General features: G+C 37.4%; 1 protein-coding gene across 2 annotated transcripts in view; it reads right to left on the reverse strand.

The window, feature by feature from the left end:
- Window positions 1-20,742, reverse strand: part of DHTKD1 (dehydrogenase E1 and transketolase domain containing 1) — a 69,071-nt gene that overhangs the window by 10,143 nt on the left and 38,186 nt on the right. For both annotated transcript variants that reach the window (XM_072653322.1, XM_072653323.1), the window contains exons 8-13: window positions 11,873-12,185; window positions 11,260-11,344; window positions 10,427-10,566; window positions 8,458-8,608; window positions 6,162-6,268; window positions 1,705-1,869 (exon numbers count right to left, since the gene is read on the reverse strand). In XM_072653322.1, coding sequence (XP_072509423.1) covers window positions 1,705-1,869; window positions 6,162-6,268; window positions 8,458-8,608; window positions 10,427-10,566; window positions 11,260-11,344; window positions 11,873-12,185 — 961 coding nt within the window. The remainder of the gene's footprint in view (window positions 1-1,704; window positions 1,870-6,161; window positions 6,269-8,457; window positions 8,609-10,426; window positions 10,567-11,259; window positions 11,345-11,872; window positions 12,186-20,742) is intronic.

The following is a 20,742-nucleotide window of genomic DNA, read 5'->3' on the forward strand; positions in this document are numbered from 1 at the left end:
ACTGGCTCCTGAGCTGGTTCTTGCTAGCTCTGGCATACTCCTAAATATAAGAATATTTCTACATTATGATTGAGTCTGTGACTCAGTCACAACAGTACAATCAAAAGTATTTATACTAAAGGAAACAAGGTGATGTTACAAACTGGGGCTCTCAAAATAGCACTGTTAGTGAATTCTTGGAGAGCTTTGTTAGATATGCGACCTAGACTCTATAACTACCACAAAGTTCCCCTTCCAGTGGGTTGAACCCCACCTCCAAGAAAGGTACCAAGAACAACCAAATTACTCCATCCCCACCTATACCTCAGGGTAGAGCCCATAGAACATAAATAAGAGAAAATTCTTGGTCAAGAAGAACACTGGATCTGGGCTCTTTGTTTTCTAAAGGCTTACCAAGAACTATTCCTCCCATAACAGATAATCTTGGGTAGCCCAAAGACAACAGTATAATAATAGCCAGTCTTATGCCCATCAGTACAATGTTAATTAGCTTTCATTTCCCATAAATAACCTAGCTAAATGCTGCCCTTCCTATGTTGGAAATGGTAGCACAATTACTCACAAATCAGCTTCATCTTCCAGTGGTTTTCTGATTGCATCAGCAGCTATGGGAGGGTCTGAGGATAACCTCTGTTTTGTGCAAGGCATCACTGACATGTCCCTTCTACACTATTCCAATAGGGAATTTGATTCCTAGATGATCTACGTAGCTTTGCTCTTTTTTCTGGGCAAACACCATTCCTCTAATCTCAATCAATCATCTGAAAGAGCATCTGATTGGGTACAGGGGCTGTGGGTGAAAAAAATGCAGGAGGACTTAAATGCTTCACCAACATTGACGAAATAATTCAAGTGAATGTTCTATTCATGGTGGTACCATATCATCAACTTCAGCCTCCAAACTAGAGAAAACCTATCTATACAAGTAACTGCCACTTCTTTCCTATCTCCTCCCACATCTCCTGATAAGCACCACCGAAACACCCCTTACTTTGGATTACATGGGAAATCCTGGGAAAAAGTGTGGTACTACCTTAATCAAAAATACCATCTCTGATATTGTCTGAAATTTTCTGCTACACTTGATTTTCCACTAAATTAGAAATTTGTTGGTTTAATAAGAATACCCTGTTCAGAATGCACTTACCTCTCAAAGATAAAAGAGCTATCAATCAATTTGTATATGAATGTGAATTCCTATAGCAATAAACTTTCTTTGATATAACATCTCTGCTGACTAAAACAACATTCTACCCTGTACAGTTGCATTCCAGGCTAAACCCTATAAATTCACCTGAAGGAGGTTCACAGTATCATCTAGTTACTTCAATATACTCCAGGTTTGCTACTAGTATATTAAAAATCAAAAGATCAATTCACCCACTTACTGCATGGATGAATTAGAATTTTGAAAGCAGTTTCTTAAAGGGGTTAGTTAACCACTCTTAGTGGTTAACTAGTATTAACCACACCAGTATTATCCACACTGATCTTATCTCCCTCTTCATCATTACAAAGAATAACTGAGAACTAAGTGTATTTCCATACTTATGTGAAGTAAGGAAATAAAAGCAGCTGGACAATTCCAAAGAGCTTTAGAAATTCTTCAGAAAATGAACTGGCTTTGGGAAAGAGAATAATGGAAGGAGCCATTAAGTGTAAAACAGTAACAGAGACTGGTTTAGCTAGGTTTTTCCTACTTACAGGGAATCTGAGTAGCATTTTTGGAGAAGCAACAATGAGGGGTTTCCTGAAGTTTCGAATCATCTGTCTTCGGAGCAAGTGGAAATATTGGGCTGGGGTAGTTGGGTGCACCACAAACATGTTGACATTATCTCCATCCACGCCTTCCTCCATACTGTCACACATCTGAGAAGTGAAGCAAAAAAGAAAAATGGGAAAAAGAAAAACTGCTGCATCATCCTTTTCAACAGTAATTCCATTAAAAAGAGGGGAAATGATATTTCTCTTTTCCTCCTACAGTGTGGAATAATCCCTGAAATGAGCCTATATTGGTCTAAAGAACTGTTTTTCAAAATGCAGCCCCAAAGCATTCACTGCCTCAGTCAGGATTCCTTATAGTCCTTCCCGATCTTCCCCTAAATCTGTGTATCTCTCTCTTTTTTCCTGTTTTGTGTCTAGGGTAGAGAATCTAAGACAGTATAAATTACAATTACAAAAAGAAAAATGTACACAAATTATAACGTCTAATTAAATTTGAAAATTATCTAAGAATAATATGTGCAGTCTATAAAAGGCATATGCAAATTATATTCAGATATGTAGATATGTATGATATTATATATAGATATTGAAGCTTTCCTAATTACTTCATGAAACTTATGGGAAGCTTATAGGAAGGACCACTAGTTTAAAGCATGTAAATATAAAATGGTAAATAAAAAAGCAAGAAGACCTTAAATCATAAGGGTAATTTTTTAGAGTATTAAGTTTACCTCCTTCGAACAAAATCTTTCATTGTATATGATCCTTCAAGTTATCCCAGACCCTAGACTTTAGTCTACTGTTAGGAAATCCAAAGTCTATCATACTCTCCAATCTTTATGTCATGTAATAATTAAGAAGTGAAAAAAATAAAGTGACATGGAGGGCTTTGTTAACAGACCATACAAAGCAGATCTCCTTTATCTTTGGAAAAAGGACGCACACACGCATGCGCACCCCACACACACACAATGTACTCATTCTCATTTTTCCTCCCAATTACTTACCCTACCTCCCTTCCATTTCTCTTTCTCCCAGCTATGCCTGACTTACAACTGGCCATCAGTGAACTCTGGCAATTCTCACTGAGCAGACTTGGCTAAAATGTTGAGTATTTTTTTGATGTTTCAGTATATCTCCAAACCTGTAATAAGACATCCTAAAAGTAAACTGGGCTGCCCAATTGATTGCTCATAACCAAAAACTAAAAAGAAATGAAAATCTTAAAAGCAAACATTTCAAAGTAATTTGGTCATTTTGAAAATTCACTACTTGTCTATCCACTCTACTAACATACAAACAGTGACACTGTTATAAAGAAAGAATATTGAAATTCTTTAACTGTGCCTTTTCTCTTTAAGTAGCACTTTTCTGGATAGGACAAGTATAAATGAAAGGAAAAGGTTGTATCATAGAATCACAGATGTGGAGGTGAAAGGAACCTGAGAAGCCATCAAGTCCAACATTTGCATTTCAGAGATAAGAAATTTAAGTGACTTGTCCAATGTCATAGAAATAGTAAGTATTAGAAGCAAGACTTGAATATAGGTCCTTTGACTCAAAAGATAGAGCTCTCAATCCCCACTTGATAAATAGCTGTAGGATAGGAACAGGCAATTCTCAAGGGAAGAAATCTAATGTACCAGTCAATGGTCATATGAAAAAATGTTCTAAATCACTAATAATTAGAAAAATGATTATAAAAGTAACTCCGAAGTTCTACCTCATACCTATCAGAATGGTAAAGTTGACAAAAAAAGGAAAATGAGAAATGATGGTGGGGTGCGAGAGGAAAACAGGCACATTAACAGACTTTTGGTGGAACTGTGATTTGGGATAGCCATTTTGGAAATATTTTGGAACTATGTCCCCAAAATTATTAGACTGTGCATACCCTTTGACCTTGTGGTAGCACTACTAAGTCTATGCTCCAAAAGGATCAAAGAAAGAAGAGAAGAAACCATATGTACAAAAATATTTATAACATCCCTTTTGGTGGTAGCATAGAACTGGAAACTAAAGGGGTACTCATCAACTGGAATACAGATTGTAGTATATTAGTATAAAGGGAAAGTATTGTGCCATAAGAAATGACAATAGGGATGGTTTCACCTGGGAAGATTTGTATGAACTGATGCAGAGTGAAATGAGTAAAACCAGGAAAACAATTTGTATTATAATGACAATATTATAAAAATGAAAACTGAAAGACTTAAAGAACTCTGATCAATGAAATGAAAAATTTCTGTTCCAAAAAATTCTATTCCCTAAATCCAATGATAAATGCTATTTACCTCCTGAGAGAGATGATAGACACAATGAGATATATATTTGAACATAGCCAACATATGGGAATTTTTTTTGCTTGACTATAAATTTTCATTAAGAAAAGTTTAGTTTTTCTTTTTTTTCCTCCAAAGCAGAGGGAGAGATAAAAAAGAAAAAATACTTGTTAACTGAAAAAAATTAGAATAAATAAATAAAAACAAAGTACTCAATTTTGGGGGGGGAAGTTGCCTTGCCTATTGAGATGCTCTAGATTGCCACAGACCACCTCTTTTACTATGGGTGAGTCTTTAACGAAATGAGGGTGAGAATCTTCAGTAGAGAATGAATTTAATAAAAGGCTTAATAAAAGTTTAATAAAAATTATGGCAATCAGCACAAAAATATTAGGAGAAAAAATTATGCAATTAGTTATATGTTTAAAAAAGCCAGAGGAGATGTTCATATTGACTTTTTTTATCATCATATTTTCATGTATCTAAAGAAAAGTGTCTTGTAAACCTTCAAGTGCTTCCTAAATGTGAGCTATTATATTGGCGGTCTCTTGTTGCCTTATTATAGGTTTCCAATACAACTTGCTTTGTCCTTTCCTTAGCTGAAAAGCAACCTGAGCAAGGGAAATGTGATTTGGGTAGCCTCAAACTAGTCAACCAAAAAGGGTCTGAAGGTCTTGCATTGCATATTGCACTAACCCAAGGCATTCAGGATGCAGCAATGCCAAGAGAGATACTAAACTAATGACTCTCCGTAGACCAGAGCAGGGTGAGGAGCGCAGATCAGACCAGCACGGCGATCACAGACCAGCATGCGGAGCTGCAGAGACAGGACCCAGAACAGGATTCAGGGTGCCACCATCAGCAGTTCCCAGATTCTTCAACCCACAAATGCTACAGATAGCTTCAAAGGTCAGTGGGAGGGCTCTGGCCGCTGCCATTTTTGGAGCCCTCCACCTAGAGTCCGTGGGGGAATTGGTCTAATCTCAGCTGTGAGTGGGAGACCTCTGCCTAAAGCTCCTGGGGGAATTGAGCCACTGATCTGATTCTCAGCCCTGAGCTCCACCCAGGGGTGAGGAGGAGCACTGGTGTGGTGGAGCTGGAGGCAGTTGTAGTTAGGAAATTCAATTGCAGATTCTGGGCAGAAAAGTTTTTGGTTGCTCCCAGACCAGTGCACAGGTCAGGAGAGGAGTAAACACCTCTCCCTTGATTGTGTCACCTTGGAGGAACTGAGAACTTAACTGGTCCCCACAGTATACCCTTCTCTCGACAAAGGACTCAAAAGTCAAGTAACTGGCAGGGAAAATGCCCAAAAAAGGGAGAAAGAATAAGACTATAGTAGGTTATTTCTTGGTGAACATGTTTTCTTCCATCCTTTCAGATGAGGAAGAACAAAGCATAACATCAGAGGAAGTCAAGGCTTTTGTGTTCAAAACCTCCAAAATAAATATGCAATGGTCTCAGGCCATGGAAAAGCTCAAAAAGGATTTTGAAAATCAAGCAAAAGAGGTGGAGGAAAAATTGGGAAGCGAAATGAGAGTGATGCAAGAAAATGATGAAAAGCGAGTCAACAGGTTGCTAAAGGAGACCCAAAAAAATGCTGAAGAAAATAAACTAATGAATCTCAGCATCTCCCCTGCCTAAGCATTCAGACTGCTCTAGGTCTCTTAAGTCATCTATAAGAAGTGACTCTACTTACTTCAAAGCTTCCTCATGCTAGCACCCTGATATATATATATATATATATATATATATATATATACGTATATATATACGTATATATATATATATAAAACATTGACATTCTGCTTATTTATGTTTACATGCTGATACATTAATTTTTAAAATATTTATTTTTGCATGAATTTATAATCTAATTCCTCTCATTGGCCCTATCCAATTAAACAACAACAAAAGAAAAATATAACCCTCATCATAAATATGTATAGTTCAAGTAAAACAAATTCCCTCTTGGTCATGCTTAAAAATATGTTTCTCTCTTCACCCCTCTGGCAGGTAGATAGGCATGTTTTATTTTCAGTCTGATAGACCTGTCAGCATTCTAACATCTTTCAAAATTGAAACAAAAAATTATGAGAAAAAGTGGCTCCTAGGAATTTTTGTTTGTTTTTGGCATGTATCCATATTCAAACCTACCTGTAGGAAACGCTCCATTCTACAGGAAGAATGATCTGGTCCAGCCCCATCGTAACCATGTGGAAGGAGAATTACAATGCCACTCTGAAGAAGCCACTTAGATTCACCTGGGAAAGATGCAGGAAAGGAAAACTGGAGTCGGCACAACAGTTTCACAAGGATATGAATAATGGAACAAATGCTACCTTACCCCTCAACTCCTAGCAAGCAATATTATTTTAGTTAATTAAAATAGCAGTTTCGGTAGTACTCTAGTTTAATTGAATGATCCTAGGTTCACTCAGTACTATGGCAGCTTAATAAAAATAGTCTAATTGGTAGAGGTACCAACTAACAATACTAAGGAGGAAAGAAAATGGGGAACTGAGCCCAGTCAACTACAAACAAAATCCAAAGGTGAACAAGCTTGTTTCTGGAACAAGGGAAATTATTCCACCACTAGGAAAGTTCGTACATAGTTCTCATGTTAAGTGAGAACAACCTTCTTTGTTCTTAAGTCGAAAGAATTTAAAATATTGGTAATAGCCAATAGCTGACATCTGTACAGTACTTTAAGGTCTGCAAAATGCTAAAACACTAACTTCTGTATAATGTACACTTTAAGTTGTTTGACCTTCATAAAAACCCCATGAGGTATGTACTGTATGTATTGCTGATAAGGAAACTGAGGCAGAGGTTAAATGACTTGCCCAGGGTCACCCAGTTAATAACTATCTGAGCCTGGATTTGAACTTAGGTCTTCCTGACTCCAGGTCAAGAGCTCTATCCACTGTTCCATTTAGCTGCCTAAAATAAGATTAGATACTTTGAATTAGCTGTAATCTACCTTGATTAATGCTGGCAGATATATGCCCTATCTCAACATTCATATGGATCTATGACTTCATCAATTCAGGAATTCCTGCCAGTGATACGTATGATAAGTCATATATGCTTGCCAATTTGGGGTGATTCTTGTCAAGTAACGCCAATATTCATATGGTATATACAGTACATGAGACATAGCAGGGTATGGAGGAGGAAGAGCTGGCCTGAGATAGAAAGACCTGGGGTTAATTAAGCCCTTTATCTGATACATGATGACTGTGTAACCCTGGGCAGACCTTTCAGTGCCCCCAGTAACTGTGATTGTGTTGAAAAGAAGGTGCTTGTCCATATTTGTAGAGGAAGTTTCTCAATGGGAGTTCCCTACAGTAATGAAATTATAAGTTTGGTCAAAAATTTTATATATAAATACATACATGCACATCAGAAGGCATGTTATATAATTATACCTACTACATATATTGATCTAAATAACCAGTGACTAATTATCCACATTACCACTTAAACACATGTGCCTTAGAAGCTGTTACCCATTGCATTTGCTGTCATGTCCCCAAAAACTGGGGCGATTACCCATGAGGAAAATGGGGAGTGACCATGATATAGTGGTATTGTCAATCATCATGTTGCCAGAAGACTGGGGATAGTCACAACAACAGATTTCTGCTGCTAAACTCTGAAAACAGGGTTAGCAAGAACTTACCAGTGGCACTGAGGCAGATGGATACAGGAATTTTACCACAAGGAACAGCCCCAGTTCTCAGCCTTCCCTTCCACTCCACCAGGACTAATGAATCTGGGCAACAGAGCAGCTGTACCACAGGAGTGCATTTCATAGGATCATAGGCTTTGAGTTGGGAGGGACCTTAAAGGTGACACAGTCTAACCCTTTCATTTTACAAATGAAGAAACTGAGGCTCTAGTTCCCCCAAATGGGAATTTTCATTTTTTTTTTTCCATAAGTTAAAATGCTTGGGAAAAGCTCTTCACTGCAGGATTCCTTAGGGGGCTGGCCAAAGCCTCAAACCCATGGGGTCAATTTTGTGCAATTTTCAGTTATTCACATTAATGTATCTCTCCACTAGAGTGGATAATAAAGGACTGATTATAGTATAAAGCAAGGAAGGCAATACTATGATATATAGTAACTTATTCACATTCAAGTAACAAGCAAATGCAAGAAATATGTCATGGTATATTGAAGAACTAACAATATATCTTTCAATTAAGGATTAAAAATAAACCCTCAACAATCTGATGTAGAAACTCCTTGATCCTAATTTATGGAAAATGGCAACAGGGCATGGGAAATATGGATGGTTTATCATGCCATTTTCTGCTCCAGGAAATAGCATTTACAAAGTAAGCGTATATCCATTTTAAAGAATGATTAAAGAAAATTTCTTGCTAGTGCTTGGCACAGTGCCATAATTCCAACAGAAATTCAGAAAATGCCAGTGCTGCTACTAACCTCCAGAGATGAATGTGTCAAATATAATCTGGGCTCCATTGAAGAAATCACCAAACTGAGCTTCCCAGATGGGCAGTAACTTGGGACTTTCGATGCTCATTCCATATTCAAATCCCAGCACAGCCTCTTCAGACAGAGGACTATTGCTCACCTAATTCGGTAAAAATAACAGGGAGGTAAGAGACATATGTGAGGGGTGAAACATTTTCCTTCTAGAATATTACAAAAGACAGGAACCATCTGAGGAGAAGAGGCCTAAAAGGAAGGCTTTGTTTGCATCCTCCCCCAGACTCTTCTCAGTTAGGAAGCTACTGTTAACTAGCAGGCCAAGGGAGGTGGCAAGAGAAGATGAGAGGTAAGCAAGGACAAACACTACATAACTGTGCAGCAACTTTGGGGATACTATAATTGGAACAAAGTCTGGGAAACTATAAAACAGAAGACTATGTTTGATTAGATATCTACAACTCCAGCATCAAACTGGCATTTGGAGACTGAAGAGCTAGAATTTTCAAGTTCATTGAGAATGCTCTAAGTGAGGGGAGGAAGGTTTTTATGGCACAGGGGTCTATCATGGCCTAAATAAAGCTGCTCAGGAAGCCTTACCTACTTGAAACCACCTCACTCTCATGTCTTACATTCCCTAGACATGTGTGAACTGAATTTGTATTGTGCCATGTTTCACTTAGCCCTCTGGTTTCTCTTAAGACTCAGCTAGAGCCACTTGATGGGAAGCCTTTTGCAATCTCCAGATGCTAGTACCCTCTTCCAAAAAACACCCTGTATCTATTTTGCATATGTCTATATGTTGTAGTACAATAGTACATGTTGTCTCCTCTAGCATTGGAAACTACATGATGACAGAAATTATTTCACTTTGATTTGTGTCCTTAGCATTTAGCACAATATATGCATATTATGTAGACACCTAATAACATATGAACAACTATACTTCATGTATGTTGATGGAAGGGCCTGACATAGGAAGGTTCAGCAGTTTAGTCTGAGACTGGAAAAGAATGTACCACTCAAAGATCATCAAATAGTTAAGGAAAGGAAGTTTACTTAGTCATATGTATGGAAAGGATACTCAGCAAAGATCAAGCATTAGTTTGAATGGTCATGTTCCCCTCTTCTATCTACAGAAGCATGTTTGGTTAGCAGGGTGCGGTAACTGCACAGCAGGGGGATACCACCCATTCTGAGGGGTACTAACTCATCAATCCAATAAACATTTATTAAGCACCTACTATATGCCAGGCACTGGGTTAAATAACTCCTCATGGGCTAGGCTCTTTTATGCTTAGGCAACTAGGAAGCCATGTCACAGCTTAGCCCTTCAACCCTAAACCAATGAAATTGAATGGATAGCTTCCTTTCCTTTGAGGAGTAAAAAATCTGGCCCGGCTATACAGCAGAGACTGTGGTGTTGGTGGTGTATATGTATGTATATATGTTGTCTCATCAACTGTAAGTTCCCTAAGGGCAGGGACCATATCACCCATTTCTGTGAAATTCTCCAAAATGCATAATACACTTTTTTTTTGTATGTCATGTTTGCAAATCTCGACAAAGACATATGTAATTACCAACTTATCCAGGGGAACAGATATCTAATTCATACTGGCTGCTTACAAATGGAAAGTGGCAGTCAGGACTCTTCCATTACAGATTGGAAAGGAAAGGTTTGAGATAAGAACTGGACTTTTGAAGTGATTTCAATTCAGTTAAGGTGGATCAAAAAAATGGTAGGTGGCTGTCAATATCCCAGACCAGATGGTGACTTATTGTACAAATTCTGAGCTTTCTGTATAAAAGAGAACTTCTTTAGCTATCTATCAGAACAGGTCCTTCTGATTTACAGGATTAAAAATTGTATAACTTGGACCATTCTGCTTCCTAGTGCCCTATTTTCCTCCATCTACAGTTTACAGGCTTATCTTTGGATCAGACAGCTGAAACATTATACTTCTAGGAAACCCTTCTGATCAGGATCCATGTGGTTCAGAGGGATATATGTGTCATCTGTCTCCTGGCAAACAATCATTGCATGCCTCTGGCTGAAGGTTCCACGACCAACATCTTGACCACTCAGACGGACATTAAAACCTTGGACAAGAAAGGAAAGACAAAATAAGATCAGATATCCATGAACATTATTCTTAGTGATAAAGTGAACTATTCTTAGTGGTAAAGAATTATTATCCAGAGTCATGAACATGTTAGAAGACAAATTGAATTTGAGAATCTTTTTTAAGACAACATATTGGGTGGGCATGTTAAAAAACTGAGATACGATAACCTGTACAGAAACACATAAACATGGTTCAGTGCTATGGGTATAAGTATTAATTACACACTGTACACATTTTGTGAAGTAATCTTTCAAAAAAAGGTAAATGTTATATTTGGACATAACCAGTATGAAAATTCGTTTTACTTAACTATACTTATTTGCTACAAGGGTTTTGTTTTTCCTTTTTTGGGGGGAGGGGCGGAGATAATATGGAAGAAATGTTTGCTAACTGATAAGAAATGCAAGTGAACTTTAAAAAATTAAGTCTTGACACCAGGTTTACAGCCCTGATAGCTTTCTCTATGAAGGTTGTCTAATGTTGTCTTGTCTTTGTGGTTCACTTTTTGAGTCAGCTTGTCAAGTAGTGAGGTGAATTCTAGTTTTTTACATTTCAATGAATTCCTCTAGTCAATGAAAAAAAGATAAACCAAAGAGGTCAATTCTTGCAAATAAGAGAATACTCTTCATATCAATAAGCTGAGCAATAAACCAGAAATGTGTCTTACCTTGAGCAAGTAATGAGCCCAAGGCTACAGCTTCTGCAGTGGCCCAGTCTAACTTCGTTCCTTCCTTTATTTTCTCTATCCTGGACTGCATATTAGAGGGGGAAGGGGGGGTTGGGGTAGAAAAAATTAAAATGGATCACATTTAGCTTCAGCAACAGCAGCAGCAGTAGCCTTCTCTAATTTATACTTCAGTCTAATTCCTCAAACCCACAGAAATTCAGGAATTACAAATTCACTCATAAATCTGTATATCTAAGCATTTTTCTCTTTCTGTATGGGTTGGTGTGTGTGTGTGTGTGTGTGTGTGTGTGTGTGTGTGTGTGTGTCTGTGTCTGTGTCTGAGTGTGTGTGTGTGTGTGTGTGTGTGTGTCACGACTATGGGCTTCAGCAGATGAAAATGGGTTATTTTTAATTTAAACCACTAACCACAATTAAGGTATTTTCTGCTATGCCAAGCCCAAAATCAAAGCAGAGAAAAAGGGTGGGCCACATGTCAACTTCAGGTGAACTGAGATAACTAGTCAAAAATAAATACTTCAAATTCATTACATGAGCTGAACAAAGTAAATGAAACAGTGGCTAGGTATCTAAATATTCCCTGACAGAGACCTACCTGAACATAGGTCTTTAGAAGGTGACTGTGCATCTGAAGTTCGTCAGGTACTTCCACAGACTTTCCTCCAACAAATCTCAGCAGATCAATGGGTACACCAGTGTCCCAGGTGGTAATCCTGGCAGAAGGTTCTACTAGACCCTGCCAGTGTGCTTGCAGGTTAGTTGCGGGTGGGCTATAAAGTGTCATATTAGCCAGGTGGTCACTTAGCTTGGAATAATAAGAGGTCTTTATTTCAGACACTTCATCCTGGGTCATAAGTCCACGGGCAGTAAGGCTCTCTGCATAGGTATCTGGGATGCTCTTTCGTGATCTGGCTCAACAGACAGAAAAAAAGAAAATTAAAATGATAAGCAAGTTTAAAAGCTTCTAAAATTACAAACCATCTCACACTAGGGTAAATACTTACTGCCAGACAAGTAATAAAGAAAATATTTATATTTACCTTACTACTCATAAATATGTCTTGAAGGAAGACTGAATAGTGGGGTTTTTTTTCCTTCCCAAGGGCTGGTAAATTTTCAGTGGTTCAAAAAATTGAAAATAAATGTTGCAAAACTACAAAGAACAAGCTTGAGACCAAAGAGATGTGAAAATACCTCCTCCCACTTTTTTGACAAGGTGAGATGTGTGGAAAATTTCATGTGTCAGATATTTTTTTTGATATATGGATAGGCATTACTGAAATTTTCTTTCTTTTAGAAAATTCTTTGTTGCAAGAGAAAAGGAGATGGAGGTGCATAGGGGGAAGTCTGAGTGATATAAAAATAAAAGATGTTAATAAAAATCTATTTTAAGATTTTGGTGGTTATTTATAAGAATGAACTGGTTTATTTACCTATCTAGCATTCAATTATCCTTATATAATAGGAGAGAGATGAACAGACAAACAAGTAAGGAAGGAAGATATAAATAAATACGGGTGAGAGCCCAAGTTTTGCATCCCTAAACGTTGCTACTTTAAGAAGCAAATATGGTACAGCCTCCTACCATTCATCTAGAGTCATATGAATGACAGGATCCTTAAGGATCTGTTAGTGAATTCCTTAATATGATCTTAATAGGACTGTGAAAATCAACTCTGATGGGAAGGCATACATCCTATTAATATCTCCAGGGAAAATGATTCTGCAACTTCCTTGTTAACTCACTGACCTTCCCTATTAGTTTAATTTCTTTCTATTTAAAGAGATAGAAGACATAATAGTTTATGCACTGTCTTCCACATGAAGCCTTTCCTGACCCCTCCCCTCTACCTCTTTGTGGCTTCCCTCCCACGTTGCCTGGTATTTAATTACTGTGTGCATATTGTATTTATTCTTTGTGTATACATATATGCACACTTGTAGACTCGCCCCCTTTTCCCTGCCTCACCTTCTGCCCGTTAGTAAACTCCTGTTTCAGTAAGGACTGTTTTATTCTTTTTACCTGTATCCCCACAACAAGATGTTCTGCACATTGTGGGTGCTTCACAAATCGTGGCTGATGGACTAACTGAGATACAGGGATGTAGAGAGCATATGATCCAAGGAAGTACAGGGAAGATTCTGTACAGCAGCAACAAGGTAAAGCAACAAAATATAGACCTTACATTTCATCTTATGTGCTTATGCACCGTTTGCTTCTCTGTGGCAAATACATCAAGGTTCCCTTCCCAAGTGTGACTTGACCCAGTGTGCAAAGTACAAGAAAGAAGGTTCTGGGGCATGGCACCAAGTTGAAACAAGGTGTACAGATCTCAAGTAACTGGATTTTATCTTCTGTCCTTGTGTCTTGTGGTCCTATATCTTTTCTGTCTCTTACAGAAATTATAAAAGGTCCCTTCCAAGAAGAACCAGAGAGGCTACTGTTCAGAAGAGTAGAAGGAGCAACCTGGGAATCAGCAGCAGGATGAATCAGGGGAGGGACCCTTTTAACTTCATGTCTGGAATCTCTCATCTTACAAAAAGGCAGTTTTGCAGATAAGGAAAAGGAATCCAAGAGAGAGTAAAAGACTAGTCTGTCTGACAAGTCTAGAACCACAGAAATACCAAATATAAAACAGGAGAAATAACAGAAGACAGGACCAGCAATTCATAGAAGTCAATATCTAAGAAGAGACACGGATAAAACCCATGACCTCAGATTTTTGACATCTTTAATTAATGTTCTTAATGCACCAAATGTGGGTAGTGAATAGAGTGAACTAGAGATTCTAATGTAAGGAGACAAATGAGACCTCAACATTGAGTCTTGGTAGGATGGAATTCCTGACAGTAGGGTGTGCTCTGTTGCAAGGGAGCATAACAGATACAATGGAAAAGCTTTGCATTTTAAGAATATACATTCACATAAATTAATCTAGGAAACTGCAAGAGAGAGAAGTGATATTGTTACAGGGCACAAGCACATGTACAAGATGGGCCACTCATGCTTACCTCCTAGAAATGATGAACTTAAAATACAGAGACAAACACTTTTAGGCATGGTCAATGGGGGGATTTGTTTTGTTGACTACGTATGTTTATGATGAGAGTTTTTTTGGCGGGGGGAGGTTTAAAGGCATACCCTAACATTTCAAAGATATTTTGTATTTTTGCATTTTTAAAGTAATAAACTTTAAATAATAAACTTGTTGCTAAAATTTTTTAAGATTTAGTTATTTTCATCTTTTTTGATGAATAAAAATTACCTTAAAATTCTAAAATGCAAATTCTAATGAAATGTATTACATATGCCTGTGTACTGGGCAATACTAGAAATCACCTGGCACAAAAATATAATATTGTACTTATACAAGCCCTTGGCTTTCCAAATATTCTCATTCTCTCTCTCTCCCCGCCCCCCTTCCCTCCCTTTCTCTCCCTTGTCTTCTAAAAGTAAAGCAACCTTCAAATTTGTGACTTGATTAATAATAATTTCATCCTAAACAAGGTAGGAAGACCACAAAGGAGCATACTATTTTGACTAAAAAAGCAGCTAAGGTAAAAATAGAAACCTCAGAGACAGGTGACTACTTCATTGTATATAGTTCATAAAAGTGAAGTGGAGGAAAGCCACTCATAGTACAGCATGCACATTACATTTTTAGAAGACTGATTTAAAAGAGTTCAGGGAAAGGACAGGTAGGATCCAATGACCTAATATTTTCAGAAGTGTTCAAGAAGCACTCAGAAATGAAATTCTGAAGAAACATGTAGAAATTGTTCCAATAAGATGGACAAAGGTGAACTGCTTAAAGAAGTGGGGATGTATAAACCAGAACTAAATGATAAAGTAGGACTTTAAGAATATACACATGGAAGATGAAAACAAGGTAAAGTAACAAAAGTAGCAGAGTTCTCTAAGAAAGCAATCAGGTCAAATTCCAGCAAGATGTAGAGAGGATGATAACTAAGTCCACTTTTCTGAATCACTCCAAGACAGTGAAAAATGTACCAGACAAAATAACAACAAAGAGCAGAAAGAAGGGAAACACTCACAAGAAGACATCTTACCAGAAAAACACTCTTATGTGTGGCAGTGGGAATTATTTTGTCAGTATGGTTTGGACTAGATGGTTATTGAAGTCCATTTACAACTCTGAAATTCTGTGTATAAGAAAAAAAGAGGTCCTAATATAATGAACAAATTTTCTGGGTAAAAGAAAGCAAGGTGAAATTTACTGAAGAAAAACAATAACAAAACCCTCTAAAACCTTCAAAAGAAAAAACGGTCATATAGAAGATCTTCCACAGTAGCTTAAAATCACAATAAAATATACAAGATGAAGCATCTGTAAGACCAAAAATAAATGGCAAAGAAACTAGTCTAAGTACCTGTACAAGTACTAATTTCTAAGAATCTGTAATATCCATACCCACAATACAGTGAGAAGCTCAAACTGAGACTCAAACAGAGGGCCTTCCATTCATCTCCCCTTAGAGATGCTCCTTCAGGAGCTTCCTCATTAATCTATTTTAATAGAAACTGGGGTGGTATAACAGTAAGCACCCCAACATACAGAGTGGGGCTGGCCACAACCCACAGGTTCTTAGATCTGCATTCATAAAAGGAAAGGCAACTTTTGAGGGGTTAACAATCACTTTAATCAAGCATATGTATCATTCCTTTAACCAAGCACATACATTATTTACCTAGTTCAGGGGAGTCAGCACTCTGAACTTCAAAGAAAATAGAGAAACCAAAGATCAACAGACATGGCTTCCTCTGCCTGACCATCAACAGACAGGGCCAACTTCCAACTGTCTGACCATAGTTACCAGAGAGGGAAACACTGACATTTGGGTTCTCAAAGTAGGGGAGGGCTCCTTAGCAGCTTCCCAGAGTCCTCATCTAGCTAAACAAACACTTCGAGTAAGCCCCAAAGTAAAACCTCAACTCAGAGTATTTATACCTTTTATAGAGGGCAGAGGGCATCACAACCCTTGAGAACCAGTGCCTCATTAACAAAAGGCATGGGCCTTCCCACAAATCTTCTGTAATCAAATTCCCCTTAATGGGCAGACCCATTAATGGGTGGCAAAGATCTTTAATCACATTAAAATAATTAACAATACAAATACATATACTGTTTCTAGTTAAAGAAACTCTTGTTTCTGTATTTTACTCCTAGTAAAGACTCTTGATTGGTAAATGCAAGATTCAATCTGAGGCATTCAATCTGAGGCACTTGATTATACTAAAACAAAAAGAGCAAAAGATCCTACTTTGCTTGCCCTTACAGATGGGGCTGGCAATAACTAGTATTTCTTTATATTTATGGTCACAGGGTAGTTTTAAGCTTTTAAAGCTATTAAAGCTTAAAGGTGCACTACAATTTGTGGGATAGTCTATTTAGTGGATCCCGATTTCCAAGCCTCAGTTGCTGGAGAATATGACCTACCCCTCTGTGGTTCTATAGTTGTAAAAGCCCAAGTCTTGGGGGAATCTTGGTCCTTGCCTTAGAGGGATTCATCCTAGTCTAGATACAAAAACTTGGGTGGCTAAAAATGACCAGGTGAGAAAGGGTGGTATCCAAATGGAGCGAGAACTTTTGGCCAGGCAGAAGAATCTTTAGGGTCCGGTCCCAGATATCCTGATACAATATTACTATCACCTTCACAGGCTGATCCATTAATCATCTTATTGTTAACCCCATGTTTCAAAAGTCATAGTTCTGTGGGGGAAAATAGCATCATCCTCCACGTTTAACATGGTAGAACGGCATGCCTCCTCATCATTCTCAAAGTATGTATTTGTGTGACCAGATATATTTGTCTGAACAGACAACCCCAAACTCTTGTTCAAACTTCACCAATAAATCTGCTCAGGTCTCTATGGTAGTCTGGTTAGGAGGGTAAAGCTTGCCAACATTTAGATGCAACTCTACCTAAAAGGTAGGATCTAACTGTACCCAAGAAGGTTATAAATAGGAGGAGCAAGGGAAGAAAGAGGGGATATCATTGGGAGTGAGGCATAAAGCAGTTTATCAAACCCATGCCTTTAAAAAATTTCATTCCCACCTTTGCTATTCCCTGCTGGGGAACTGAATGAAGAGGGAATTCATCTTGGTGTAGCCAAGTATACAAAACTCCCCATTTAAACTACCTTAGAAGGGACAACCATCTATCCTCATCTGTGTTCTCTAGTTTATTCAGCTTACTTTGCAGGTGCAAATCCTCTGTAAGTCCCCTCTCTGTAAACTGATGGAACTCTGCAGCCCTCATTAGCCATCAATTCTAAGGATTTAGAAGTTTGCTGTTTGAAATTCTCTTACAATATCCAAGTCTCTTTGTGGTGAAAGCCCACCCACTCTTTGACTCTTTTGTGTAAGGAAGTACTCCCTAGGAGGTATGAGGTGGGGGCTGGGGGAAAGGAAAGGTTCAAGGACCTTGAGACAGGGCATCCCAATCTTCATCCTCATTCCAGCTCCTGTCCTCCAACCACAGAGCCCCAATCTCAGCAAGGCTGGACACATTTTCCAACAAAACTGCATCAAATCAGAGATCATACTTCCTACCCGCAGCTTATCAGTCCTTGCCCCACATAGAATCATTGTTTTTACTTATACAGTTCCTAGATCTATAAACACAAGCTGGATACTAGATCCAGAAGTCATTCTGTTATCTCCAGGAAATAATCCTCAAAAATCAAAAGTGTATTAATCTCTGCTTCTTATTGCTGAATATGTAAAAATAATCTCTTTTTTCTTTACACTGTAATCCAGCTTTTCTACAGCCATTAATAAGATCCATGGGATACTTAATTCTTCTGCATTCCTACTAACCTTATCAAATGTTTAAAATATGCACTGGGCTAACCCTCCAGGGTCAGTGTAACTCCTCCATTATCCCACTGAGAGAAGTCTCCCCATGCATTCCTAACAACTGCAGCTACAGCCACATGCTTCTGTACCTGGCTATCCAACTGACCAAGGTTCCCTTTTTCCTGTACCACTTTCCTCCCCATTTCAAAAGTGAATTTAATCACAAAGTCCTGTCAAACAACCTCACATCAATCCAGTACATAAATCGGACCAAGTATTAAAATTCAAAGAGATTCATAAATTATGAACATGCAGTGAAAGAATTATATTTAAGATTTAAAAATTGAATAAAGCTACTCTCCTCTCTGCCTCTGTATTCACCATGGTAACATTCTACACCAGACCAGAAAAGCACAAGGTAGTGGGAATTGCACTAAAACTCTGACACCAGTTCCCCATAGGTTGAGACTCATATCTCAGGTGGCAAAGAAGTCAAACTAATGATGGGCAAAAAAGTCAAACTAATGATGAGCCAAGAAAAAACATCCTTTCCAATTCCTTAAAGGAAAACTGGTCCAGTCTACACAAAATACGCATTGTTCCAACCATATCTGTTCATAGATCAAATAGCCTGAATGAAATATTATAATAAAACCTCCTGGACACATTCGAACTATTGGGTAAAGTACATTAGGACAGAATCCATAAAGGTCCAACAAACAAGAAAAACTAGAGTTTACTCATTCAACAATATAATGGCGAAACTCAAAAGGTTTAGGATTAAACAAAAAGTTTTATTTGTGGCAAAAGGCAGACAGCTCATATACTGAGAAATGGAGGTTGGAACAATAAAAAGTGAAAGAATAGTATACTGAAAAGCAAAGAAAAAATCACTAGTACTATAAGATAATTGATCCTAAAAGATTTTAACATAATTTATTATTTTAAGCATTAATTGCAATAATCTGAGTTGAGATCAGATTTTTTCAGTTACAAACTCAGTAGACAAAAGAAAAAGGAGAAAAAGTTCAAATATCTTTAAAATACTTAGCTAAAGGTCAATGTTTACATACTAAAAGAAGAAGATTGCGACTCCTTGTATATTCTAAATATATCATTGTGACAACAGAGAAAACAGTTATGGGCTTAGATGAGAAGCATCAAACACATCCACTGGGTGGACCTGTAGGGTTGATACAGATTAAAATGTAATTTAAAGAGGGGCAGACAGGTGGCACAGTGAATAGAGCACTGGTCCTGGAATGAGGAAGACCTGAATTTAAATCTGGCCTTGGACACTTACTAGGTGTGAGCTCCTGGGCAAGTCACTTAACCCCAACTGCCTTAAAAAAAAAAAAAAAAAAAGGTAATTGAAATATATTAGACAAAATAAAAAATACAATAGAACATAGATAATATTAATAATTGTTTTCCTAAGTCAATATGCAATCTGCAGCTATCTTCATGTATGATTAAGTGGCCCTTCTTTCTGAGTATGAAACCATGGATCTAAAAGATGAGACAAAAGTACTGTAGAGAAAGACAAAAGAAGAGGATAAAGTGACTTAATATTTCTTGAAATCTTGATGGAAAATATTCAAATAGGTGAGAGGTAAAAGGAAATGGGGCTTATTAACCACACTATTATCTGAGTTAGGTAAAGGAAGTATAAAAATATGATAGTAGTAAAATAGAATAAAGTTGTGTTAGATTTGTTGCGCTAGATTGAGCAAGTGAGAGAAAAAAAGTTGTGTATCTTCCAATTTAGATCCGGGTTTTGAGCCAGGGGTGAAGAGAGAAGGGATCTGGTTGTTTCAAGCAAAACAAGCTTCAGATATCTAGTGTTACTGTTGTTTCTTTTTAATAAAAAATGAGATAATAACAAGATTTGCTAAAGGGAATACAAACATAATGATAACCTTGAATGTTGGTGGACTGAACACACCCATAAAATGGAAGAGAAACAGTAGGTTAGAAAATAAAACCCAACAATTTTCTGTAGTCAAAGAAACACACTTAAAACGAAGATTTATTTAAACTACCAACTACAGGCTAGAGTCAAATCTGTAACATTTCAAATGAATCCCAAAAAAGCAAACATGGGAATTATCACTTTGTAAAGGACAATAGTAAAAACTGATATTGATAAGAAAGAAACAGAGGGAAGCTATATTATACTTAAAAGCATCATACTCAATGAAACCATACCATTGCTAAATATACATGTACTAAACATAAAAAGTACGAGAGTACTTAAAAGGAAAACTGAGTTGAAGAAAAGACTAAGATAGTAAGACAATGATTTTAGATCACTTCAATATGTCCTTTTCAAACTTACATAAATCTACACAAAAAAGGATTTTTTTAAAAAAGAAAGTTAAGGATTTAAACCACATGTTAGAAAAACTAGATAGGCTACTAGACCTGTCATTATTGAATAGGAATCTTGAGTAGGAAGTATGCTCATTTTTTCAGCGATACAGCAACTTTTTAAAAAATTTGTGAGCTTTTAAAAAAGGAAGTAATAAATGTGGGAGACAGAAATAGCATTAAAAAAACCAAATACATTAAAGAGATTCATAACAATGAGACAATGTACCAAAATTTGTAGGACACAACTAAGGTAGAGCCTTAAGAGCACGGC

The sequence above is a fragment of the Notamacropus eugenii genome, chromosome 3 (assembly GCF_028372415.1).
Source record: "Notamacropus eugenii isolate mMacEug1 chromosome 3, mMacEug1.pri_v2, whole genome shotgun sequence".
Taxonomy (NCBI): domain Eukaryota; kingdom Metazoa; phylum Chordata; class Mammalia; order Diprotodontia; family Macropodidae; genus Notamacropus; species Notamacropus eugenii.